General features: G+C 42.8%; 1 protein-coding gene across 1 annotated transcript in view; it reads right to left on the bottom strand.

Moving 5' to 3' along the window:
- Positions 1-16,376: 16,376 nt before the first annotated feature.
- Positions 16,377-26,749, bottom strand: part of PTPN13 (protein tyrosine phosphatase non-receptor type 13) — a 128,210-nt gene continuing 117,837 nt past the window's right edge. Inside the window, exons 42-48 of the mRNA XM_063335460.1 lie at positions 25,914-26,017; positions 24,591-24,739; positions 23,920-24,010; positions 20,195-20,532; positions 19,451-19,666; positions 18,254-18,316; positions 16,377-17,219 (exon numbers count right to left, since the gene is read on the bottom strand). Of these exons, the coding sequence (XP_063191530.1) occupies positions 17,139-17,219; positions 18,254-18,316; positions 19,451-19,666; positions 20,195-20,532; positions 23,920-24,010; positions 24,591-24,739; positions 25,914-26,017 (1,042 nt within the window). The 3' untranslated portion in view covers positions 16,377-17,138. The remainder of the gene's footprint in view (positions 17,220-18,253; positions 18,317-19,450; positions 19,667-20,194; positions 20,533-23,919; positions 24,011-24,590; positions 24,740-25,913; positions 26,018-26,749) is intronic.

The raw sequence follows: 26,749 nt of genomic DNA on the forward strand, positions 1-26,749 counted from the left end.
AAAAAGGACATAGGTGCCTCGTGTTAGTGAAAGTGAGCGGGAGACAGGAGTCGACCTTAAGAACCCACACTGAGGACCTCAGTGTTCCCTGTATTAGCAAATGGAGTGACGGGAGGGGGCCTGGGAATGGACGAATTCCATAAGCCTCTGGAGCTAGTCCGTCACCATCACTGTTAAACCAGCAGCTCTGTTCAAAGAGTACTTAAATCAACAGTGGCACTCAGGGAGACATAACTGTACCCAAGATCTTTATGAAGACAAATCAACCACCTCTGAGCCCTGCAGCATGCATATGAGCAGGCTCTCTTTTGCACATAAATAATTTAGTTTCCCCAAATCTTTTCCAGGCCCCTTCAAGCTCCTGGAAAAAGATACAGAAAGATAACAGAGACTATATGTAGGAAAATTCTTTCTGTTCTCAGAGATTAACAATGCAACAAAATAGACTGAAGTACTGTTAATGATTCTAAGATCCGAGTTACACCTCTATGTCTCAGGCTCTGCTTTATGTTAATTTGGATATGAATTAATTTGGTTTGGATTAATTTTTACTGTTATGTAGGCCTTACTAAGCACCTTTCTGCCAAGACAATACCTATGGAGGAGATGAGCCACAAAGCTGCATCATCTGGAATGGCTGCAAATTCAGAAGATACTGAAAATTTTCTTCACAGAATGTGAAGGCTCCCCACATTTCATGTTTTAATTTCTGTAAGATTTATTCCTTCTATTCTACTGGAAATGTCACAGACATGACCCCATGGAATGAGCTTTGCAAGAACTGGGAAAGCATCCAACGACTGCTTGACAAGACATCCCCAGGGGACATGCTGTCACATTGCAGGCACCCGTAACCATTGAGAAAGGCCTGACACCACCAAAAGAACGTATTGTTAGCTTTCTGAAGCAGCACAGGACCTTTCTGATTAGGAGCTTCTGCTTTCAAAGATGTGCCTTCGAATTTAGTTGAGTTGAAGAGACTCTACTATATTGGTCCCTCAGACGTGTGACAATGACACTGACTGCAGCCTTGGAATAATCACTTGGCAAATGTGGATACTAACAATTAGCTCCAGTGGTGTCTTCAGAAACAGGACTAATTACTCAATATTGAAGTAAAACATGTTGTAAATTGAACCATAGCAAAACAGAGCTCCTGCCAGGGCTTTCCATCAGAAAAATCTCAGAGTGCTATCAACAAAATGAATTCTGGTATCACTATTTTAAAAAAGGGAAACCAAAGTATAGCATGGCTATATGACTCATTGTAAGTTGGAATCTGACGCAGTTCTACCCATATCCTATCAGAAGTCCTACACAGAATGCAGAGATACAGTATAGGAATAAAAATGGATATGGACATGATACAATAAAGTGCAGTATTTGCACTTACCTTATTTTTTAAGTGCTTGTTTCGCAGTTATGCAAACTCATGCTTACTCTACCGATAAAAAACATGCAGTCACATCTCAGCTTCACACCTAGTAAAAGTTCTGGGTGGCCTGAAGCCTAAGCTAGCCCCTGAAAGATACAGAGATAGATAGCTTTTGAATGCTCTCTTAGCAGAACTGAGTGGGGAATTCAACTTGTCAATTTTACTTCTCATAGGAAATCCCCTCTGTAAGTATTAGATCACTAGTTGCCTCTCAAAGGCAGTGCTAAAGATTCTAGCTGGGCAAGATTCTAGCTCAAAACTCCTACTGCAATAATTTAAATCAAGAGAAAAAAGCAAACCACTTCTCCAAATCATGCACTAAAGTACTGACACTTCATTCTGTGGCTTATCATCTGTTAAAAAAAAAATTTTTTTAAAAATAAATTTTAGTTTTGGCTTCTGATGGCAGCAGTTTCTTGAAGGAAACTTGTATCTCCCAACAATACTATCAGGATTAATGACAGCATCGAGTCAGACTCCAGAAGCTGTATCGCTTCCTGTGGAGTTTAATTCAGAGCTGTTAGATGAAACAGGCCTATTACTGACAGAACTGACCTAAACCAGTTGCTTGACTAAGCCCTTACAGCTTGTTGACTAAAAAAAAATGTGTATTCTTATACTTGAGCCTCTTTGTGTGTTTTTGTGAACAGAAAGAGAAAATTTCTTTGCAATGTTAAGCTTTAAATTGGAATCTGATGGTACTTCAACATGTTTGGCAAAAGCTTGTCATTAAATTCAGACTGAAAAATATGCCAGTAGAATAGAATAGAATAGAATTTCTCTTAATATACACAATAATTATTTACACAGAAGATGGTGAAGGAAAGGGTAGGAGGAAAAATTCTTGTGTTTCCTCTTTTTTTCCTTTTGAGACCTCCTGTCCTGATGAAACACGCACCAAAATCACATTTGCAGTAGATAGTGCTTTCCTTAATCATACCATGAACAAAACAAGTTTCCAATCCTGGGAAATAATAATAATAAAAAATATTATTGGAAATCACCGTCTCCGTTTCCTGGGAGAACACTAACATTACAGTTTACATGCAGCATACTGTACACGAGTGCTGAAAAGGTTTATGTATATTTACTTTTTCTCTCCTTTCTCCTTATAGCCATAAAAGCTGAAAGGACTTCTGAATTAAAAAGATTAACTAAAATTGAATTCCTCTGTGTTTACCAGCACTGTTGGGCCCCAGGCCTTGGGAACAAAAATCCAGGTTAATGCAAACGCAGACCCACTGCCAGTAAAAGAAGAGTTGGTATGTGATCTATTACAGGAGCTCGACCCCTGCAAATCGATGGGCCCTGACAATATCCACCCAAGGGTGTTAAGAGAGCTGGCTGATGTTGTGGCAAGGCCACTCTCCATAATCTTTGAGAAGTTGTGGAGACAAGGGGACATCCCAGAAGACTGGAAGAAGGCTAATGTCACCCCCATCTACAAGGAGAGCTTAAAGGAGGATCCAGGAAATTACAGGCCCATTTTTCTTACTTCAGTGCCTGGGAAAGTTATGGAACAAATCCTGCTGGGGGGCTATCACAAGTCAAACAAAGCACATGATCAGGAAAAGTCGGCATGGATTCACCAAGGGCAAATCGTACCTGACAAACCTGATCACCTTCTACAACAAAGTAACCTGCTTGGTTGATGTGGGGTGAGCGGTGTACATTGTCTACCTGGATTTGCCGAAGGCTTTTGATACAGTTCCCCACAGCCTCCTCCTAGAGAAACTGATGCACTATGGTCTAGACAAGCGGTCTGTGCGGTGGGTGGGGAACTGTCTGACAGGCTGCACCCAGAGGGCGGTGGTAAATAGCTCCTTTTTCAAACTGGCAACCTGTCACATGTGGGGTCCTCCAGGGACTGATACTGGGCCCAACGCTGTTTAGTATCTTCATAAGTGATCTGGATGATGGGATCAAGTGTACGCTGACAAAGTTGGCTGATGATACCAGAGTGAGTGGGGAAGTGAACACTTCGGAAGGGAGAGCCACCCTGCAGAAAGATCGGGATAGGCTGGAAGAGTGGGCTAACAAGAACCTTATGAAATTCAACAAGGACAAAGGCAAGGTCTTGCACCTGGGAAAATGTAATCCAGGAATGCAGCACAAGCTGAGACCTACCTGGCTCTGTGGAAAGGGAGCTAGGGGTCCTGCTGGACAACAAGCTCAATATGAGTGAACAGTGTGCTGCTGTGGCAATGCAAGCCAACGGAATGCTGGGTTGCATCACCAAGGACATCAGCAGCAGAGACAAAGAAGTCATTATCCCACTTTACTCAGGGCTTGTCAGGCCACACCTGGAATACTGTGTTCAGTTTTGGTCCCCGCTGTACAAAAAAGATGTGGACAGGCTGGACAGGGTCCAGAGGAGGGCCACCAAGGTGATCAAAGGACTGTGAAGCCTGCCATATGAGGAAAGGCTGAGAGAACTGGGTTTGTTCAGCCTTGAGAAAACAAGGCTTAGGGGAGACCTTATCACCACATTCCAGAATTTAAAGGGTGGCTACATAGAAGATGGAGACTCCCTTTTTACAAGGAGTCACATGGAATAGATGAGGGGTAATGGGTACAAGTTAATCCTGGTGAGATTCTGATTGGACACAGGAGGAAAATTTTCCACAATGAGAACTGTCAGCCATTGGAATAATCTCCCCAGGGAAGTGGTGGATTCCTCAACATTGGACATCTCAGATTCTGGTGCTGGACAATCTTGTCTAGACTGTGTTTTTGCCAAGAAAGGTTGGACCAGATGATCCCTGAGGTCCTTTCCAAGCTGATATTCTATGATTCTATGAGTAAGCTCACACAGCAAAGAGCATCCTATCTGCAAGGCACAACAATTGGTGCAAGAAGACCCCTCCCACCCTCTGAGCACAAGCCGAACCCAATCCCTTGAAGTCCTGACTCCAGCTTTATCGCACTTTACTTAGACCTCTTAACCAGGACAGGACCCCGTTCCCATTTACACCAGCCTAACTCAGACCTTCCTACTTCTGCTCTGAACAGCCACATGTGTACCGAAACCCCCAAACTGACTGAAGCCTTCTCACGCAACACCCATTTATCACAAAAGCTGCTTGAAAGACTAAGGCAAGAGCTAGACAGAGAAATAAACACTACGCTTTGACCAGACCTTTCATAAGGACTGTTACAATGATCATTGCTTGGCACATTTCCCTCTTGGATCCCTATCCTGGGGGAACCAATTCATACACAGCGAGTGAGGCAAATTTATGTTCCATTGGAAGGGGGAGATTCTACTACTGTAAAAATGCCATTTATAAACCCCACTTCTTTCCATTCTAGCCTTTCAGCTGTGCTTTCACACCACAGCTCCTTTGGGTCTGAAGGTGAATTTTTACAAAAAGAAACTGACTGGAATGTAATACAATCCATCTCTCTGCACACATAAAATGATAAATTTCTCTGGTCAGTTGCTGATTTGTGGTTTTGCCTTGCACCAAGTACACTGGCAAATCTCAACAAATTAAGTGAGTGAGACAACTGGACAACATGACACAGCAAGACGGCACAATAAATCGTGCTAGGGGAGCCAGGAGATCTTGAATGATAATGTACCTATGTGCTTCCCTTGGCTGTGCTTGTTTTCTGCCCAGTTCTATAACCTTGGCGTGCAGAAGGAGGTTATTGTATCTCTAGGAGCCTCTGATACCATGCCTGAATCTAGAAAAAACAACAGAATACTGTTCTTAAATGTGCATTACCCCTATGTGCTGTAAACCATCAAGTCACTGGTCACACAAAAGACATGTAAATAATGCCTCTTTCACAAGAGCACCTTAACAGGAAAAAGAAAAAGAGGGTGATTTGGGGCTAAGAAGGTAAAAGTTCTTAAGGTAAACAAGGCAAACATTTCTACTAGTGCATCCATGTGGACAGACGTACAAATGCCACTCTAGTGAATGTTTCTGTTGAATCCTGCCCTAAGACAATCATCATTTCTAAAGCAACCATCACCATGCCAGCACCACACATCACTAGACAAGCAGTTTATATCCAAAGTCACAGACCAGAAGGCCCAGGGCAAGTAGCCTGGGCTGCTGGGAGCACAAAACAGTCATGGTAAGGACTTATCACAGCACATGAGAATTGCTGAATGCTTACAGCAATCCGGGGATTCAAAACAAATGAGAAAAATTTTGTGCTCCACTGGGAAGAAGAGCATCTGTGTGTAAAAAAGCAGGTTACAGAAAGGGGACGAATGCAAAATAATTATCACACAAATGGACATCCTTCCTTGTTTAACTGCATGCGTGGCTCACATAGCTCCTGCATAAATCTAACCTTGCTTGCTGATGCTTTATGATTCACTGAGAAAAGCTAAACAAGGCAGATAGCTGTGCTTCAGGAATTGTTTCCATTAGGGCACTGGGTAACGTGATCGAATTGTGCTGATGGGAAGACTGACAGTGCTCTAGGAACACTAATGCTGAGGAAATGCCTCCTGATAACCACTCACTCCCCTATTATCTGTAACATCAGCACAATGACCTTCTCCACAGTAGAACTGGGAACGATACCTTTGTGTCATTATACCAACATCCCGCTTTAGGAGCTACCAGGCAGTGTTACGGCTGCTCCAGAGCATTCAGCACTTCTTAAAGATACTGAGATAAATGGACTTGACCTTACTTTATCATTTCATTTATTGTAGATGATGATTTTTCTAATGGATACATCAAGGAGACCCAGACCAGTTATTTTAATTATCAAGTCAGAGGTCACTGGTCTTTGAGACATTATTATTCATTGTTAGAGAACTAACTGCTTAACCCCCTTATCTCATACTAAGACTACACTGAACAATGCAAGAACCTAAAGACAGATTTGACCTCAAGAAACTTGCAACTTGCATATTAAGAAGCAACAGACTGACAGCAGATGGACAGACAGCACAGGAAACCAAAGAGACTATGTGTATGACAGTCCCTGTTTTGAACATACCAATAGCCTGTGTGGCATCAGAGCAAGAGTGAACTATAACGAGACAAACAAGGTGACAGGCAATCAGCTGCCTCCGCTCTTTGGGGTCAGCTCCAATAGGCTTGAAATGTCCGGCTTCAAATAGTCCTGTAGTGGCCATACCCTAGGGACAGTTTTCCTTCTCTACCCCAGAAAAGGCCCCACACAGGAGATGAGATATAAGGAGATGCAAGAAGTTACAGTTGCTACAATTCTGCCACACTCCTGCCTCTTGACCACTCAAGGCCAGGATATTTTTAAACCTGCAACTGTTTGGCATGAGGAATTTATTTGGTTGACAAGCGTCAAAGTAGCTGTGGAGACAGAGATCCCATTCTATAGTGCATAGCCAAGTACTCTCTTGCTTTATCCTCTAACCCTGCCCAGCTTCCAAAATACTCCTGCAGGCTTGCTCAGCACATTGAAGTTGGCTTATGCACCTCAAGGAGACAGAGAATTGTTATACGCAAAATGCTCAATGCACTCAGCTCGGCCTGAATTCCAGACACTGTTAGAGGTGAAACCACCATCAGGCTCCTTTACTGAAGCTTTGAATTCCACCTCTGTCAAGACTTCAGGGCAAGAACAGTAACTTGAAGTGTTGACTGCTCTTCATTGAATGATCTGCTCCTTGCAATTACAACTACAGCATGCACAGCTGAAGGCAGGGCTGCAGCTATGATCACAGACAGCTGTACTACTGGGGAAATGGGAAAGCAGAACTCCAGAACCCCTTTGTACACTTTCTGAACTCCTTTGCATACTTTCTTTAACTAAATCTATATACTAAAGCAGGTTATTAACCATATATTCAGACCCAAGTTTGCTGTTTGCAAAATAACCTTCCACTTTTGGAAAAAGCAGTGGCTGGAGCAAAGCTCATCTCAGGACTCTAGGATCTACCCATTACCGAAGGCACAAACAATGTTCTAGGAGTTGGAACGGAGAGTTGTAGCAAAAGGCTGTAAGAAAGGAAATAGAATAGGATGAAGAAGAATGGGAGTGTCTTCTGGGCACGTGACTAACACCTCCATTTGGGATTGCAGTATTAATCAGAGACATGGAATACATTTAGAAGCACGTACTGAGAGTCCTCCGGTTCTCTGTGTGATGCTGAGATGATAGATGGTCATGTCACAACACAGCTGCACAACACGCAGGGATATTCTGCTGCTGTGAGAAGTGATTCCAGCAAGCCACAGTTCTGACAGACTGAGTAATCCGCGTGAGGTTTGCACAGACACTGTACCTGCTACAATGAGGGCCAAGGGACTTCACTTCCCAGTGCCAGCACTCCGGCAGATTTTCTTTAACCAGTTCTCAGTTTGCCACATGGTACAGAGAGACGATATCCAAAGCATATTTGCTGTTGACGGTACTACTGGATAGACAATTCAAGTATGGGAGTCTTGTATGATTCTTTTATCCATGGTTTGTCAGGCGTACAAGCAATTAACACACATGTGATGTGAAAAGTGAAGTGAAACTACTGGACTTCGTCAAGTGCTTCAAAAGAACAACAGATTTCAAGGGGAGCAGGCAGCCGTTGCTGTCAGAGGAAGATTGAAAGAACAGCGAAACTCAGATTGATAGTCACCCTAAAGCAACCCTAGCAGAGCTGGACTCCATACACATTTTGCCAAGGTGCAAAATTGACTCTGAAAGGCACCTCAGTTTATTTGAACAAAATACATCAAAAAATGGAAAAATCAGTAATAAGAGTGGTCTGAGGTAACACTGAAACTTTTGCCTTATCTTAATGCTAAAAGGAGAAAACACTTTCTGAGACGGTTTTTGTGCTTAGCCTTCAATGGGCTATCAGTGATGGCCTGTACAAATTAGCTATAATTTCTGTCCCAACGGTCCCTGTAATTCTGACTGACAATACCAAAAACATTACTGATGTTGGAGATGTGAGAGGTAACACCACAGACTTATACAGCAACTTCTTTTAGAAGGAATGGCTGAAAAATTGGCATGCTAACAGATTTTCCACAGCAAAGCTTTTGCCTGAACTTTTATGCAGAACAATAAAAACGGGTTATGCAGAACAATAAAAATGGTTTATAGTCTGTGGAGGAAACCCATCAATAGAAAAATGTGCTGCTGAACACATACTTCCCCCCAAAAAATAAAAGGCATATATATAAAAAAATATATTATTCAAAGCAATCTCTCAAAAAGAGACAGCTGTAGGAGAAGCCATGTATTTTTTATTATGGGATATCACAGTGTATCTGTTCTTGAGGACAGTGTGGAAATACCCAGTCATGCTCTAAAGGCAGCCGAGAAGCCAAATTAGTCCATACAAAGCTCCTTGTTACTGAATACCAGGCTGCTTCGGTGACCAAGTTAACTTGTTTAAAGATAACACTTTGTTTGGGAATCTGGCTATTATACTGAAGTAGCAGTCAGAGCCCTACCAGAGCAAAAAAAAAGTTGATTATGGAGGTCATCACAGTGCAAGGAAGATGAAATCCATTTCCTGGGACCCACTTGAGAAAATTAGCAATTAAATCTGCTCTCAGGCCAATGATTTATCCTTCAGATCGCATTCTTTGAGCCAGCAAGATATTTCCAGCACCTTCATTAAAACAAAACCAACCACCCTTTCCCTAACATCTCATTAAGAAACAAAGCTCCACAGAGCCCACATGGCTGGCCAACATGAATCAGTAGAAATAAAGCACAACACGTGATGTTCAAATTCAGGTCCAAAATGCCAGCTGCAGAATGTGTTCTTCTGCCCTTTTTTCCTTTTTTTTTTTTTTTTTCAAGCAAAGCAGCACTGTTCCTTACTCCCACCCCAGACTTCAAGGTGAGTCACTCCCTCACCATGGAAAATAGCAACGCCATCACAGCATGCAGCTGTTTTTCTCCTTACAAAGACAGCCGGCTGAAGGTGGTGAGCACTGTTCTGCTCCTGGAAGCGGAAACACTTTCCCCCAAATAAAAGAATCTGTTTCCAAGACTCAGCCCCACCACCTTCCTCTCACGAGCCCAACCAGGACTTCTAAGCCATGCTGTTGTTGATGACCAGATGCCAGGCCCTTTTTGAGCTCTGCACCACTTCTGCTCTGGGATTCTTAAAGGGGACCCAAACATGCTTCTAGGAATCCATGAACCAAGGCGCATTTTTTTTTCCACACAGACCCTTGTATCTGACAGCATCTTTGACTTACCTTCAGACAAATGCGTATCTCTCTTCATTGTTGCCGGGTTTATTTGCTTTGTTTTGCCTTGTATCAAGTTTGATTTTGAAACATTACAGGGGTGAATGCATTGATTTGCTATTTCAACTTCTAGACAAAAAGTCTAAATTCAGCAATGGAAATGTATTGTATACAGCTATATATCAAGCATTTTTCTGTTTCACTGCTATGCTTTATTTTTTTTTCCCCTCCTTTAGTGCATTTCTTTTCCCTTCAATCAACAGGTACATACAGTTTTTCACATTTTATGTGACAATAACTGCTGGATTACATCGGACACACTTGTATCACAGGTAAAATGAAGTAAACCCCACAGAACTCACTGTGCCTTTAATATTCCGAGCCCTCGCCCCACTGCCCTCTCAAAGCTGCTTAAACGATGAGTAACATTTCCCTGAGTTTACCCTTCAGCTGGCCAAGATCAACTGCACTAGGAAGGCAGCACAGAACAGATTCTCCACCGCAGCCGTGCTAACAGCCATAAACCACTTGGTGTTTGCCCCTAGCTTTGTTCCAACTTGACTATCAGTGGATGTCATAAATTCAAACTTGCATCCTGATGATGGCTCACATTCTTGTATGTTAGCAAAGTGCCTTCCACTCCATTAACAAAATTTAGCCCTCAACTCACAGGTTTCTGTACCCCTGGGTACTGCAGAAAGGATATCACAGACATCGTGTGTCTCAAAAGTGGGCGAGAATATTTATGTGTATTTGTATTCGTGTGAGAAATACAGAGAAAACATGAACCAGGAAGCTGCTAGCATAAACAAGAGGCCAAGGTGCTTTGTTTTCCCAGTGGAAGAGTTGTTGGGTTTTTGTTTGTATTTTTTTAACATGGAGGAAGTCAGAAGCACTTTGTAAGCGTTTTACTACCTGCAAGTCACCTGTTTTTGAACCTTCAAAGCTTAGATTAAAATGTTCTTCTACACTGTTAATCATATACACTACCTAACCCAGCCCAACTATTATCTTGTGCCTTCATTTAAGAGATTTGTAGGGGTGGGTATTACACTGGCTTCTGCCACACATGCAGAGTCACTACAGCGCAACTTCGCTACGATGTAGTTCACCTCACAGAACGAGTTGCTCAACTCCCAAGTTTTCTCCCATGTCATCTTTCATTGTCCTCCTAAGTCCTACCTCATCATACAGACAGAAGACTTTTTGCAGCTGCAGAATCACCTGAAGACCCAAGAGAATGGGCCTCTATTTGGGCTTGCACCATCAGAGGATGACGTAGAAGCGCTCTAACAGAAATACAGGCCCACACCTGGTTATGAGCTTGCTTCCACTTACTTACAAGAGATACTAAAATCTTTTCCTAGGATCCTCCTGTGAAACACTAGACATGTGATAAAGGAAAGCATTCCCCTACATGCAGCAAATTTTTCAATCATTCTTAAGTCCTTATTTTCCCCAGATAGCTAGTTTTGTAAGGATGTAAGTTGTGACAGAAAAGGCTGCTTAGAAGCATTGAAGAAGCAACAGTAATGAGCCCTCAAAATAGTCTCCAAGGAGCAACTGGAATTCCTCCTTTGTAGGCTGCTCCCCTTCTCTTGCACAGGCAAAGACCAGCAAGAAAAACAATGGTACGATAAACTACTAATGGCACAGGGCTGCTTATATGGCAAAGCATATATGCTTCTGTCAGCTAATTCTGGTCGGAAAAAAAGGATCCTTTCTCTCCTGGGTTAACACACAAGGACAGTTCTTTAATTAGGCCAATAATGGGTTATATATCAGGTTTTTTCCTAGTCTGGTAAACTTCCTGCTGAAAAGCGGGTACCAATAAAAAAGAAAATCCCTTCCAGCTGGAGCATGTCCCGGTTTCTTACTCAGCAAGACATCACAATTCTTAAAAAAAAAAAAGAAGAAAAAAGAGAAGCCACTCAAGACTTTCCCCCCCCTGAAAAGTATATAGTCAGCATACTAAGAAAGCACACAGTATTTTTTTTCCATTCAAGGAATTAGCTTCTCAGTTATTTTTCTTCTAATTTCTTCAAAGGGGGCCTAAAGATTTTAGGTAGCTTCATCCTGTGGAGAAAAAGGTGAGTACTGGTGCATGTTTCCCACCAGGTTCCCTATAGAAACTAAGCTTAAGCAATCACCCTGCATAAGCATGCTCAGTTTCTTGTACAAGTTTTGTGCTGTGGGGTCTATTTCAACCAAACTGACCACATCAAGTGCCACAGATAGCAAATTCCACCTGCCTAGAAGAAAACCGACACCCCCCCCCACCCCAGTGTCCTCAACAAGTATTAGATTAAGGAGCACTCCTTCTTTATTAGGTATCCAATTCCTCGAGGCTGAGACAAAAACATGAAGAAACTCAGACGACTTCTCAAAATGCCACCTTTCACCATACATGCGTGACTTCTTAGGAACACCTGAATGCTTCCCATTGAGGCCCATCTTTTTTATCATAAAGTTAGGGTAATCAGGAATTTAGCCAAGAAAACTTCAGTGTAGGAACTCCATATTATTCTTGCATGACCTTGTTTTCAGCTACGTATGGATGATAGAGGGAGGATGATTTCAGATGGAAAGAGCTGGATCGAACAGACTGAAGGGCCATACTTACCCTTTTTTATTCAAAGACGCTTTGCTCCACAAGATCCCCAGTTTCTTTAAAAGTTAAAATAGTTAATAAATGAGTAGGGATGCTGGATTTCGCAGCTGGACTTCTGGGGCTGGGATCCAACACAACACCTAAACATTAGCAGGCTGAACAGACTGGTCTATTCACTTATCATGTGCTCCCCTTCCAAGGGTAATAATACAAGAAAAGATTGTCTGGGAAGGTGGGAGTTCCTTTTCCTGAGGATGGGGCCGGTTAGGTCAAGTTAATTATTCTCTGCTTTTCTACGCACCCATCATTAAAAGGAAATTGGGTATAACATACCATACCACAGATCTTCATATCTGTGCAGACAACCAGCAAATCCTGGAATCTTGTACTGATTGATGTAATCTGATGCAAATCGTTTGCGCCATACCAAAGTAGGCTTCATGTACCGTATTATATAAAAATCAGTTCCTGTTCCTACATCGTTTGGCATATATCTGAAAACATCTAAAAGAAGAATTCAACTGACTTAACCATAGTATCTAGTCACCATAACCATTTCTTTGTTTTAAAAAACAGACATAGACAAATCCTCTGAACTCACCATGTTAAAACAGAAGCAGCAGTGTATCAGCTTGCTGCATTTACTTACTTTGCCTGTTGACAACTGTAGTCCTGAATTTAAAGCTCCTTCATACGGGTGTACTGTCAACACTGCTATCAATTTGCCTCTGCTTCTCTCTACACAGGATTAATTTTCCTTCCTCAAACTACACTGCTCTGAAAAAGGCACAGTTTTTCAACTGTGCTGGTATGCTGGAGGGAATAAAAATCATAATATTACCGTGACAAGTAAAAAAAAGACTCTTTTCCTTTTTAAAATCATGCTATTGCTAGCTAGAATACCATTAAACACACAAGACAGTTACCATTTCAGTTTTGGGATACCAGAACACTGTGGGCTACTATTTTGAAGAGTGAAAACCTTGGATAATCACAGGCCTCTGAACTTATTTCCACCTTCGCATTGCAGAATGCTGTCAAATTAGTACTCTTACAGCCTTCCTGACAGCACAAGTCACAAGTTTCGGTTCTGGTAAGGGCTGCTGGGACAGGAATACTGCTTGAGTGGTCTCCTGTGCTGGCTGATGGCAGTTATTCATCACCCAAAGTTCCCAAACGGCATAAAACACAGACTTCCCTTCAGAACAGTTCTGACTGTTTACACTGAGTTACTCAGAACCCAATATCCTACCTCCCACCTCAAACCTGGTGCCTTTAAGCAGAGTAGATTACATTGTTGTCAGATCACTGCCACAGCACCCGTGTACAAACACACTCCCCAAAAAAATGAGATACAGGCCTCAATGCCCAGGTATGCTGAAAAACAAGGAGGAAAGTAAAGTGTCCTCTTTCTATCACCATAGCGTGGAAACTCTCCAGAATGCACAGTTCTGCAGGTTTTTCCCAACGGACACTGAAAATTTAAGACATGTGCAGCTGTGGTTTTTTTTTTTTTTTTTTTTTTTTTTTTTTTGCAAGGGCTCTCCTCGCCCAGGAGACCAGCTCCAGTGTGGGTAAGTCTGCACTGGGGAAAGGAATGGCGGCAAAAACAGGCCGGCATGGGGCTCCTTTGGGGGCTTTTTGAAGGCAGGAAAAGTGGCCAGCCCGTGCCGGAACCGGCAGCTCAGGGTGCAACCAGCTGAGGAGGCATGGGCAGAGCCGTCACCCTGCCCCCACCCCTCCCCTCATAAAAGCCTTTCGGGAGTAAGCAAGCAGTGAGTGGGTATCGCCTGGGAGCACCACGACAAGGGTGGTCATCACCCTCTCGGAAGGAGCTTAGCTATGGCCTCCACCCAGCAGAAGGTCGTGCTCTCAACCTTAGCCAGAACAGATAAGCTTCCGCTGGAACATACAGCTGCCCAGGTCGCAGGCCGCAGGGAGCGCCAGAGCCCTTCGCTGGCAGAGTGGCAGCTATGAGAACTGCTGTGTGCGCTGTGAACAGGTGAATGATCTGCTCAGCCTGGTGTCAGAGCTGCGAGAAGAAGTTGAAAGTTTAAGGAGCATCAGGGAGGCTGAACAAGAAATAGCCTGATGGAGCCAGGCTCCGGCCCTCCTTGAAACAGAAACGGGAGCACCTATCAGAATCAGGAACAAGGATCAAAGGGCCCCTGCATCCTGCCCGTCAGGCAGATGCCTAAATGAAAAGAGTGAATGGAAGCAAGTTCATGGTCAGGGCAGCAGGTGAACTCCCTCCTTGCCCACCTCGCTCCCCCTTGCCCCCCTGGTACCGGTCCTTTTCTGCCAGGCAGCTCTCCAGCCACTCCTCCCCAGGCCTGTAGCGCTGCATGGGGTTGTTGTGACCCAAGTGCAGGACCTGGCACTCGGCCTTGTTGAACCTCATACCATTGGCCTCAGCCCATCGGTCCAGCCTGTCCAGATCCCTCTGCAGAGCCTTTCTACCCCCAAGGAGGCCGACACTCCCACCTAACTTGGTGTCATCTGCAAACTTACTGAGGGTGCGCTCAATACCCATGTCCAGATCATTGATAAAGATATTAAACAGAACTGGCCCCAGTACTGAGCCCTGGGGGACACCACTTGTGACTGGACACCAACTGGATTTAACTCCATTCACCACCACTCTCTGGGCACAGCCCTCCAGCCAGTTTTGTACCCAGCGAAGAGTACATCCATCCAAGCCATGAGCAGACAGTTTCTCCAGGAGAATGCTGTGGGAAATGGTGTCAAAGGCTTTACTAAAGTCCAGGTAAACAACATCCAGAGCCTGTCCCTCATCCACCAAGCGTGTCACTTTGTCACAGAACAGGTTTGTCAAGCAGGACCTGCCCTTCGTGAACCCATGCTGACTGGGCCAGATCACCTGGTTGTCCTTCACATGCCACATAATGGCACTCAGGATGATCTGTTCCATAACCTTCCCAAGCAATGAGGTCAGACTGACAGGCCTGTAATTCCCTGGATCATCCTCACAGCCCTTCTTGTGGACGGGTGTCACATTTGCTAGACGCCAGTCAACTGGCGCCTCTCCTGTTTGCCAGGACTGGTGATAAATGATGGAAAGTGTCTTGGTGAGCACTTCCGCCAGCTCCCTCAGTACCCTTGGGTGGATCCCATCTGGCCCCACAGACTTATGTATATCTAGGTGCTGGAGCAGGTCCCTCACCGTCTTCCTTTGGATTACAGGGAGTTCATTCTGCTCCCCACCCCTATCTACTAGCTCAGGGGTCTGGGTACTCAGGGAACAACCGACTACTACTAAAGACTGAGGCAAAGAAGGCATTAAGTATCTCATCCTTCTCCTCATCCTTTGTCACTATGTACTACATATACCACCTTCATCTGATAAAGGATGGAGATTCTCCCGAGTCCTCCTTTTGTTACTAATGTATTTATAGAAACTTTTTTTGTTGTTCTTAACTACCAAAGCCAGGTTAAGTTCTAGTTGGGCTTTGGCCTTTCTAATTTTCTCCCTACATAGCCTTACAACTTCTTTGTAGCCTTCCTGAGTGGCCAGCCCCTTCTTCCAAAGACCATGAACTCTCCTTTTTTCCCCAAGTTGTATCCATATCTCTCTGTTCATCCCGGCCGGTCTTTCCCCCCATGGCTCGTTTTACAGCACACGGGGACAGCCTGCTCCTGCGCTTTCAAGACTTCCTTCTTGAAAAATGTCCAGCCTCCCTGGACACCTTTGCCCTTCAGGACTGTCCCCCAAGGGACTCTGTCAAACAGGCTCCTGAAAAGACCACAGTCTGCTCTCCAGAATTCCATGGTGGCAGTTCTGCTGACCCCCCTCCTTGCTTCTCTGAGAATTGAAAACTCTTATCATTTCATGGTAGCTATGCCCAAGACAGCCTCCAACTGTCACGACCCCCACAAGTCCTTCTCTATTTACAAACAGCAGGTCCAGCAGGGCTCCTTCCCTAGTCAGTTCCCTCACCAGCTGTGTCACTCCAAGAATCTCCTGGACTGTTCCCTCTCAGCTGTATTGTGTTCCCAGCTGATATCTGGTAGGTTGAAGGCTCCCACCAGGACAAGGGCCAGCGATCATGAGATTTCTCCCAGCTGTTTGTATGAAGGGTGCCATGTAAAGCCAAGAGAAATCAGTCACAAGGACACAAAACCACCCAGACACAGTGATCAGTGTACTTTAGGTGTATTTTTTTTATTTACAGAGTGGAGATGCCTAATCAGTTATAAGGTTAGACACCTGATAATTCAGGGTTTTTTTTTTGTAAAAGCATATAAATATATACATGAAACTCTATGAAGTAAACATTATTAACTGTGATAATTACAGTAAACGTTCACTACTATCCTTATGCTAACTGGCATCTTTTAAAGCTTAAATGCTCATTTCAAGATACCCTCTACAAAATAGCTGTAACCGTACTAAAAGGGCAAAAATTCTGTGCCATGAACAAGCTCTTAAATGAGACTAGTAAAATGTCTTTGTAATAAAGTTTGACAGGATAAAAATATTGTTTTATCCCTCCCACTCCCCCACCCCATAAGAAACAAATACCCCAAAACAGTTGCAGAACTGCAGGAAGTATTATAAGATTACTTTTTTTCTTACTTTTTTTTTTTAAATTAAAATATTTTAATTTCAGTATTTTATCACATATTAAGGAAGCTGCAAAAAATACAGCTTTATTAAATATTATTTACTGTTATACAAATATCTCACATATGTGTCCATGGGGCTGAAGACATTAGTGGTATCGTATGAGCTATCCTTTTTCCTTAGAACTACGTACCTCATTTGGAACGATGGAGAGACTTTATAGAAAATATATTTGACAGCAACTGAGGAAAGGGACTAGAAAACTATTGACAGAACAAAGAAAACATGTGAGAGCCTCTAGATCTCCTTGCTTCCCAATTTTAAAAGCACTTCAGCTTCAGTGTTTTATTTGCCTCCCTGTTGCTCTTCATGTTGGAGATGATTCAGGACATAAAGGACAACTTGATAGCAGAAAATGTACTGATCCTGCAAGGGAAAGGAAATCACAGAACATGTGAAAAGCTATTCACTCTCCCCTGCACTTCACAGGTGCACAGCACTTGATTTCAATACTATTTCTACAGTTAAATAAACAAAAAAAGAAGGACAAAACAAAAAAACCACAGTGGAGAAATATGCAACCTCATCTTAAAACAAATGCAGACACTCCCCTGCCACTAAAGATATATTTTTATATGGGACTTTTATCCTCCTTTCACATCAAAACCACCTCAAGCAGAGTAAGTACTTTATATAAGTAGAAATGATGACAGCAAGTGAATTTCAAGGTCTTGCATCCAGTGCCAACTAATACAGAACTCAGATGACAGTGCAACTTCTTATCTTAATCCCAGTGATACGCGTGTATGAGCTAAAACATTTTTGGGGTGCGACACGGGACAGATAGTTTTATGGTTTGGTTTTAGGTTTTTTGGTGTTTCTTTGTGGGTTTTCTTTGTGTTGGGTTTTTTTTTGTTGTTGTTGTTTTAAACTATGATTTGACAATTTCTTCACATTCAAAGAAAAAGTGCAGATTTTAATAAGACCTTGTGATGTCCTTCTCTAAGATAAAGTTAATTAGCTCTAGATATAGACTATTCCTAAAACATTCATTTAACTTTTGGCTGAGTATCTCCCCAAAGGAAATTTCAAGACTACTCTCTGTGGTAGTATCAGTGATTCACAGCAGCTACAGTTAGGCCTCCTCTTCAGTTTATAATGCAACTTTTAGCCAAAAAAGCTCAGCCCTTTTCCTCTATACCACATGCTTTTGAAGAAAAATCTCACAACTTTTTTTTTTTTTAAACACAGATCAACACATTAAAAATTACATGCATTCATAACTGTTAAATATGTACTGCTACTCACTGGTATGCATCTGATTTAATTCTCATGACACAGATGTTACATTAGAGGGCACAAAGACAATCATTGTGTGCATCACAGAAAGCCTCCTGGCACGTCAGAGTTAGAATTCCAGTGTCTTTCCTTTAGCGTATACCTGGGGAAGCCAGACTCACCTCTGTCTGAACCATCCCATGTCTCTGCAGACGCATTGTGCGCACCAGGTCTGAGATGTCAAACTACCAAAACAAACAGCAAGTTAAACATTCAAAAAAGACACAAATGTATATAAAGGAGACATCCCCAGCATCAAACTAAGGAATCCAACTAGCTAGATTAAACATTTAGTAGTGAAATGAATAACAGTTCACTATAGCCTATGTATGTTGGTAGATAACCAGCATGTGCTGTCTCCGGGCTGTATGAATATGGCCCTTCTACATCAGACACCCTCCTCCTCTCATTTTCTTTCTCTGTGCACTGGCTCTCTTGCTTACTCTTACTGGGAGCTGAGTGTGCAGAAAATAGAGCCCCTTGGCCAACCCAACAAAATGCTTTTTATTTCCCCAGATCTATAAAGTTCTAGACGTTTAGTGGGTGCTCCGAAACCCTGCTGAGCTAAGCATGACATAGCTCATCTTCTCTACAAATTCACAAAAAGATTTGCCACACCAGGCCACTGAAGGACATAAACATAAGGAAGCTAGCACCCTCCTGTGGATCACCCTAGAAAACAAATACCCAGTTGTGCTGGGAAAGTTAATTTACATACCCTCATCTCCAGCTGAAATGTTTGTACACTGAGTTTTTGATTCAGTTGCCTAAACAGATACTGTGGTTGACTTCTAGCTGCCCTCCAACAGTTCATGATGGATTTCTGACAGACCAAGTGCCATAATTCTCAGCCCTAATGCCATTAAACTCGATAGTTCCACTGAGTACATCCAGACAGGTAAGCCAGGCATTTTAACTTTTCCTTCAATTGCCTGAGTCATTGTAGCAACACCCCGTTGTACCCAAGCCATACGCCAGAAGTCTGCTACAGCAGGAGACATCCCTGTAACATACCCTAGAATGTCTCAAGTGGCTCCTAACCATGTTGGATTGCTGAGGTATCAACAAACAGGACACTTAAGATTCCCTGCGATAACCCATGGACCAGTGGATGTTAGAGCTCTTCCCCTCCAGGATCATCAACAAAGAAACGTTTCACAGGTACTGCTGTTTTACACCCTGATTTATGTTACATTAAGACATGGCCAGTATGCTACTCTCAAAAGCATGGCCTATTGTTTAAATAATTGAATAGATCCAATGGAACACATTTCCTGCAAGTCAAAAGCACAGCTTGGCCCATCCTCTTGGGTACTTACATCGAGGTCTCTGCTGATTAACCCTAGAACAACATCTATACAAATAAGGGTCCCCGATCGTCCAATGCCTGCACTGCAGTGAGTTATGATAGGTCCCGATTTGTGGACATGGCGCATGTAGGAGATAAAAGTAAGCAGGTCATCTGGTTGAGAAGGGGTGTCATGGTCAGGCCAGGCGATGAAGTTCAGATGGGAAACGTGCCGTACTTCACCTGTCTGAGGTTTAAAAACCAACAATAACAACAAAATGTTAACACATGGGAAGAATAAAAAGACAAAAGGAAATAGTCTCAGGAGAGAGGGATTTGCTCAATCAAGGTGTTCTGTAATTCAATAAAACAAGAGAAACAATGAGCTAAACTGAAAATAACTAGCAAGTAATTGAATAGTATAAGGTTCACTGTGCAGACTGAGTTGATCACACAGAGGAATGAACCAGCCAGACTGAATTACTAGTGAATTTCATATCCCTATACATGTTTCTGTGGCCAAAGGCACCTAAAGGAGCCAAAATTTAGAGTCTCATTAGCATAACAAAATAATCTCCTGGCCCAATAATCTCCTGTCACAGAGTAGCACAAGCTGCAGCAAGGAAGAGTTACCCGATAATGATCACTGGGTAAAGAGAAGCCATGGGTTACCTCTTGATGTAGACATTGTGATTGAAAGTAGGCAAGTCAGAAGGATAAAAACGCCAATATGCAGAAAAAAAAATTCTCAGCATGCAGAATTAGATTCACTTACCTGGATCTCTTCTAGCTCCAGCACCCTAATGATAAAGCCCTTCAGCTGCTGGAGTCTCACAAGAGCAAGCCGTAGTCTATCGTTTATCATGGTGGTTTTATTGAGCGTATCTGGCCAGTAACGTTGGCATTTTATCTTTTCTCCTTCAACCTCCTGAGTCATCATGGCAATCACAGTACAGTTTTGCTCCCAAACCATTTGCCAGAAGTCTGCTACAGTAGTAGGGAGAGGTCCTTGACATGCAATATAAACAAACTCTTCATTCCCCACTGGCATGCGAATGAAGCTGGCATTGATGTATCCACCTTCAATTCCAAGAGGTACTCTAGTTGTATCATCTGCAATCCCCACACAACAAAAATACCTCAAAGTTATGTATGCACATAATTAGACCTTCACACAATAGAGATGCTGAGTATTACACACTCGCACAGTACTTAGTACAGATGCTTTCAGATCTTACTTAAAAAAATAAATCACTACAACTAAAATTAAAAAAAACAACTTTAAAATTAAAAAGCCTTTAGGATACTACTGAGTACTTCTCTTTGAATAAAGAGGATGGCTAGGGAAGAAATCTACATTCTGTGGGAGCTCCCACAGAAACATGCAGCCATCCAGGTGACGGGCTGCAGGGAGTGCCAGAGCACTTTCCTGGCAATGGGAAGCAGCTATAGGGACAACTGTGTACATTGTGAACAGGTGAATGATGTGCTCAGCCTGATGGCAGAGCTGAGAGAGGAAGCTGACAGGTTAAGAAGTATCAGGGAGGCTGAAGAAGAAATAGACTGGTGGAGCCAGGCTCTGCCCTCCTTGATACAGAAACAGGAGCACCTGGCAGAAAGCAGCCAGGATCAAGGGCCCCCTGTACCCTGATCCTGTCAGGCAGAAGCCTAAATGAAGGGAGTGAATGGAGGAGAGTTCACAGTCAGGGCAGCAGGTGAACTCTCTCCTTGCCCACCCCACCCCTCCCAGTACCTCTGAACAACAGATATGAGGAAGGCCAGTCAAATGAGGATGTGGATGATGGCCAGTCTACACCAGAGATGTCTCCATAGTCAGAAAGGCGTACTGCCCGTATCACAATCACATCCACAAAGAAGAAAAGAAGGGTTATAGTTGTTGGTGACTCCCTCCTGAGGGGAACAGAGGGTCCAATATGCCAGGCAGGCCATCCTCACAGGGACATCTGCTGTCTTCCTGGAGCCCAGGTTAAGGACATCAGCAGGAAACCTCCTAGCTTCATACAGTCCTCAGACCATTACCCATTATTGATCTTCCATGTAGGTGGAGAGGAAGCTGCAACCAGTCCAAGAGCAATCAAAGGGGACTTCAGGGCTGCAGGAAGGTTAGTGAGGGAATCTGGGGCACAGGTTATTTTTTTCCTCACTCCAACCAGTTGCAGGCAGTGACATTGGAAGGAACAGACAAATCCAGTGCATTAATACACGGCTCCATGGCTGGTTTCACCACCACAATTTTGGGTTTTTTGACAATGGGATGGCCTATATGGCACCAGGCTTGCTGGCATCAAACAGGAGACACCTTTCTCAAAGTGGGAAAAACGTCTTTGCCCAAGAGATTGCGGGGCTTTAAACTAGATGTGAAGGGGAAGGGAGATAATAATATCAGGCTTGTCTGTGACAAGGTGTGGGATAACACATCAGGGTTAGAGGGATGGGGCGCTAGTAAGGGCCTTTGACCTGTTGCCCCAAGGCATGCTAGGGATGCTACATCACAGACAAACTCTTATGGAGACAAGCCAGGGGCTCCTAAGGTAGTCAGAGTCAACAGGAAAACACCTGAGAAACACCCTAAGGGGTGCTCCTCTAAGAAGGTGACACAGCCAAGAGCCCGGCTGAAGTGCCTCTATACGAATGCACGCAGCATGGGTAACAAACAGGAGGAGTTGGAACTTACCATGCTACAGGAAAGCTATGACATAGTGGCCATTACTGAAACCTGGTAGGACAAATCCTATGACTGGAGTGTGGCTATTGATGGCTACAGGCTGTTCAGAAGGGACAGGTGAGGAAGGAGGGGCAGAGGTGTTGCCCTCTATGTTAAGGAAGGGATAGAGTGTGAAGAGATGTCCCTAAAGAACAGCCAAGAGGAAGGCGAAAGCTTATGGGTAGGAATTAAAGACCGAGGCAACAAGGGGAACCTTGTGGTTGGTGTCTACTACAGGCCACCTGATCAAGGGAAACCTACTGATGAAGCCTTCTGACTCCAGCTACAGGAGGCATTGAGCATGAAGGCTCTCGTCCTGCTGGGGGATTTCAACCACCCTGACATCTGCTGGAAAAGTAACACAGCGAGCCGTAGACAATCCAGGAGGTTTCTGGAGTGCCTTGACGATAACTTCCTAAGACAGGAAAACAGACAGCCCTACCCGAGGGGATGCCACACTGGACCTCATAGTCACCAAGGCAAGGGATGTCAAGATTGGAGGCAGCCTGGGCTGCAGTGACCACGCACTGGTTGAGTTCACAGTCCTGAGGGATATGTGCCAGACAAGGAGCCTAGTCAGGACCCTGCATTTTAGGAAAGCAAACCTTCAGCTCTTCAAGGAGTTAGTCAGTAGGACCCCCTGGGAAATGGTCTTCAGGGACAAGGGAGCAGAACAGAGCTGTCAGATCTTCAGGGACATTTTCCATACAGCACAAGAGCTCTCGATCCCCAGGTGTAAGAAATCAAGCAAGAAAGGGAAGAGAGCAGCATGGCTGAGTTGGGACCTGCTGGTCAAACTAAAAGGCAAGAACGAACTGCACAAGCAGGATCAGGTATCCTGGGAAGAATACAGGGACACTGCCCGGTTATGTAGGGATGAGGCCAGGAAGGACAAGGCACGGCTGGAGCTGAACTTGGCAAGGGATGCTAGGAATAACAAGAAGGGCTTCTACAGTCATGTCAACCAGACGAGGAAGGTTAAAGCAATAGGACGAGGGGCAATGGTTTTAAACTAGAGCAGGGCAGGTTTAGACTAGACATTAGGAAGAAGTTCTTTACAATGAGGGTGGTGAGACACTGGCCCAGGTTGCCCAGAGAGGTGGTGGAGGCCCCATCCCTGGAGCCATTCAAGGCCAGGCTTGATGAGGCTCTGAGCAACCTGATCTAGTTAAAGATGTCCCTGCTTACTGCAGGGGGGTTGGACTAGGTGACCTTTAAAGGTCCCGTCCAACCCAACACATTCTATAAATAAAAAAATAAATCAGCAGAGAGGCAGGATATGCGATTTGAACTGCAGCACCTCTGAAACCGAGATTGAATATTTCTCACTCAGAACTAACCTTTGTCAGTTCTCACTTCTCCACATATCTCCCACCTAACAAACAGAATTTTGTTGCAGTAAATTTAATGACAATAGTATTCATGTCTGTTTTTCCAATCTTACATGGGTAAAACTGAAAAAAAAAAATCCTGTCTGGCTCCCTATGTATATCTCATTTAAGACACAGGATCTGCTGAAACAACTGAAGAATCTGTGAACATCCATCCCTACCTACTGCAGTAGGTAGGGAACAGTCTGTTGTTCACTGATCTTAAAGTCCTTTATAAATGCTTGCTTTACACATGTAGAAAATGAGTGGCAGATTTATTTTTTTCCCTACTCAGTAGCAGAACTAGGACTGGGAATTAAACCATCTCACTTCTGATCCAATTCATCTGATCATACAGGTGGTGACAAAATATCAACAATGAACTTCAGATTAGTTAGGACTTACAAGGAAGTATGTTTTTATATCTGTTCTTTTTCCTGTTCTCCTTTGCTTGTCCAATCAAACACTGATCCAAAGGTTTTAACTCCTGAAGGTTCTGTAAAGAAGCAGTTATACATGCATTAGAAAGCGCCGAATGGCTAATAACTGTTAAGAGCAGTTATGTAACCAAGTCTTTTACAGAGTAATTAAAAAATCCTAATGCAGATATGCAAAATAATTCAGTCACAGGAAGGAATCTAATTTCACATAGCTAAGAAAATGAAACAAAATTTAAAAAACCTATTATGCAGTAAATATTTTATCTCATTCTCCCAAAAAAGAGATCATGTAACATGGTTGACTTAAGACTTTGGAAAGGTTGTTTTCACATTCTGCTGCTAGATATCACAGTCTTTATTTACCTTGCCCATGCCTGTTAATGTCATATTCACTTGGTAATTTACCAAAAGTAATAATGATGTAAACACACTTTTGAATTGAACTCCCAGTTCAAACTAATCTTATGTCTCAGCAGCTAGCGGGGGAAGGGAGAGAAGTCTGGTAAAAGAAGTCTTTTCATCTCTAGAGCTGCAAATTAAAGAGCTGTGGTATTTAACGCAGTGATGAACCAGCCATTCTATTTCTATCCGTTTCATAATAGAAAAAAGGACTTTAAGAGACAAATAGTTACTCACTTCAATCTCTTTAGAAGGGACTCCCTGTTCCAGCAATCCACGCAACATCCTGATAACTGACTTTAATTTGGCTCCTGAGTACTTGCCTCCAGGGAGTACATTCACAGTAGGCAGCGCAGAGATCTCTTCATCTGTCACTAAAGGGAAATCTAGCAGAAGAACAAGACTGACTGATATAAATATAAATAAATAGCTAAAACTAGGGAAATGTAAACTGTAGTGTAATGTTGGATTTCCCTGTTGCTTCTGTTTTATGTACTGTTTTATGTTCTGTTTCTGTACTTTTTCTCTAGAATGCCTCCACACCAGAGAGAATGCACAGATGTCCTCTCAGTTTGACAGGCAAAACCAAATTAACTATCAAAGCCAGTATGATGCAAAATCAGCTCTGATGAATCCAGAAAGCAAAGGGAGTATTTTCCTGAACTTCCAATAAATACATACACTGAAACAAACTTCAAATACATTTTATATGTTAGTTGTAAATTGTAATATGTATATTGTAACACAATAACCTACAAAATTGATGAATGCACATAGCAATGAATTCAGAACTCGCCACTTAAACATCACAGCCTGTGACTTCGTTTTTAGCACTTATACTCAACATGTCTTTCAAGTGGTAATAGTAAGATGTGTTAAAAACATCTTTTTTTTTTTTTTCCAATATAGCTTGCTTTCTATCAGGTCTTCAGTATTTCTCTGAAGCACAATCAAATTAATAAATGAATAGTCTCTCTGGTATCGCAATTAAAAGCATCCTAAATCTACTGACTCAGTCATGGATTATCCTTTTTTCTTTTAATGAATGCAGAGAAAAGGCCACTGTATATGAATTTCAGGAACTGACATTTCTAATGCTATCTCAAAAAGTAAAGACTAGATTCTGCCAAACGCATCAAACTGAGTAGTGTTCTGCTCTGCCACACTGAGCAGCAGTGGAAGAATGAGAGTCAAGATAAAGAAAAAATACTGCCTAATTTGAGCATGGAGTAGCAGTATGTGAAGCACACGATACATCGATCTGATCACGGTCAAACAGCTTTTGTCAGACAGACACTATGGAAGAATGCATCACAGCTGGTTTCAACTCTATACAGCTACAAGCACAAAATTGCCAATATTGTTCCTATTAACTCTCACACATTTATTACACAAAGCTGTAAAGATCCTTTCCAGTGGGCTGCTGAGCTTTTAGATTTACCATTATACTTGTCATTACACCCTCAAAACATATCCAGGACATTTTAAAATTCACTTATGACATTTTCTCTATTTAATGTGATCCTCAGATTTCCACTGATTATTTGTTAAAGTTCTTGCCTTTATTTACACGTTCCTGGCTGACTGATTCAATCAGCAGCTCATCACTTCCCCACGTGATTTCATCTTCACCTGCTTGGCTCAAGGAAGGTTGTGGAGGAGATCTATAAGAGTACAAGGTATGGAAGTAAGAAAGAACATCTAGAAATAACCAACACATTTGCAATCTTATAAAAAAAATTGCCAGAAAGTAATTTACAGCTACCAGTATTCCTGGACTGGATCCACACCAGCATTCTCAAAAACCACTTTTTTTTCCCCTCTTTTAAATCTCCAGCAGAGATTTGAAAAAGGTAACAGTGGAAAAAGAGACAGGAAGACATGCCTCTAGTAACAACTACCACTGCAAGTACTTTTCAAAGGCTAACCAGTCAAATAACATCCAATAGCAGATTTGTACCATTCACATAATTCACTACCTATACACTAGAATATCTATTTTCAAATGCAAGTTTTCTAGCTTTCTTGAAGGTGGTGATAAATGTATGAAGTATTTTAGGTCATAATGTCACTGCTTGTGCTAAGTCTCAACCCAAAACTTCCCAGAAACTTTATCAAAACGTAAAACGAAGTACATACACTTTGACTGACGCTTCACTTAGACTAAGGTCTAAAATTATTTCACAAAGAAAAATTATCTTGGGAATTTCCAAAAGTCAATGTGGCTCAAAAGGACAGCCGGTAACTTGGCCAGGCATATCCTTAGTTTTCTGTGTGAAAAAAAAAAAAAGCCCCAAGCACCCAAATGGGAACAGATGGACCAGGGGAATTATACGGTTTAGCTTCTGTGTTCTAAACCCAGAAGAAGAAACTTAATGAAACATAATGAAGAAGAA

The sequence above is a fragment of the Chroicocephalus ridibundus genome, chromosome 5 (assembly GCF_963924245.1).
Source record: "Chroicocephalus ridibundus chromosome 5, bChrRid1.1, whole genome shotgun sequence".
Lineage (NCBI taxonomy): Eukaryota > Metazoa > Chordata > Aves > Charadriiformes > Laridae > Chroicocephalus > Chroicocephalus ridibundus.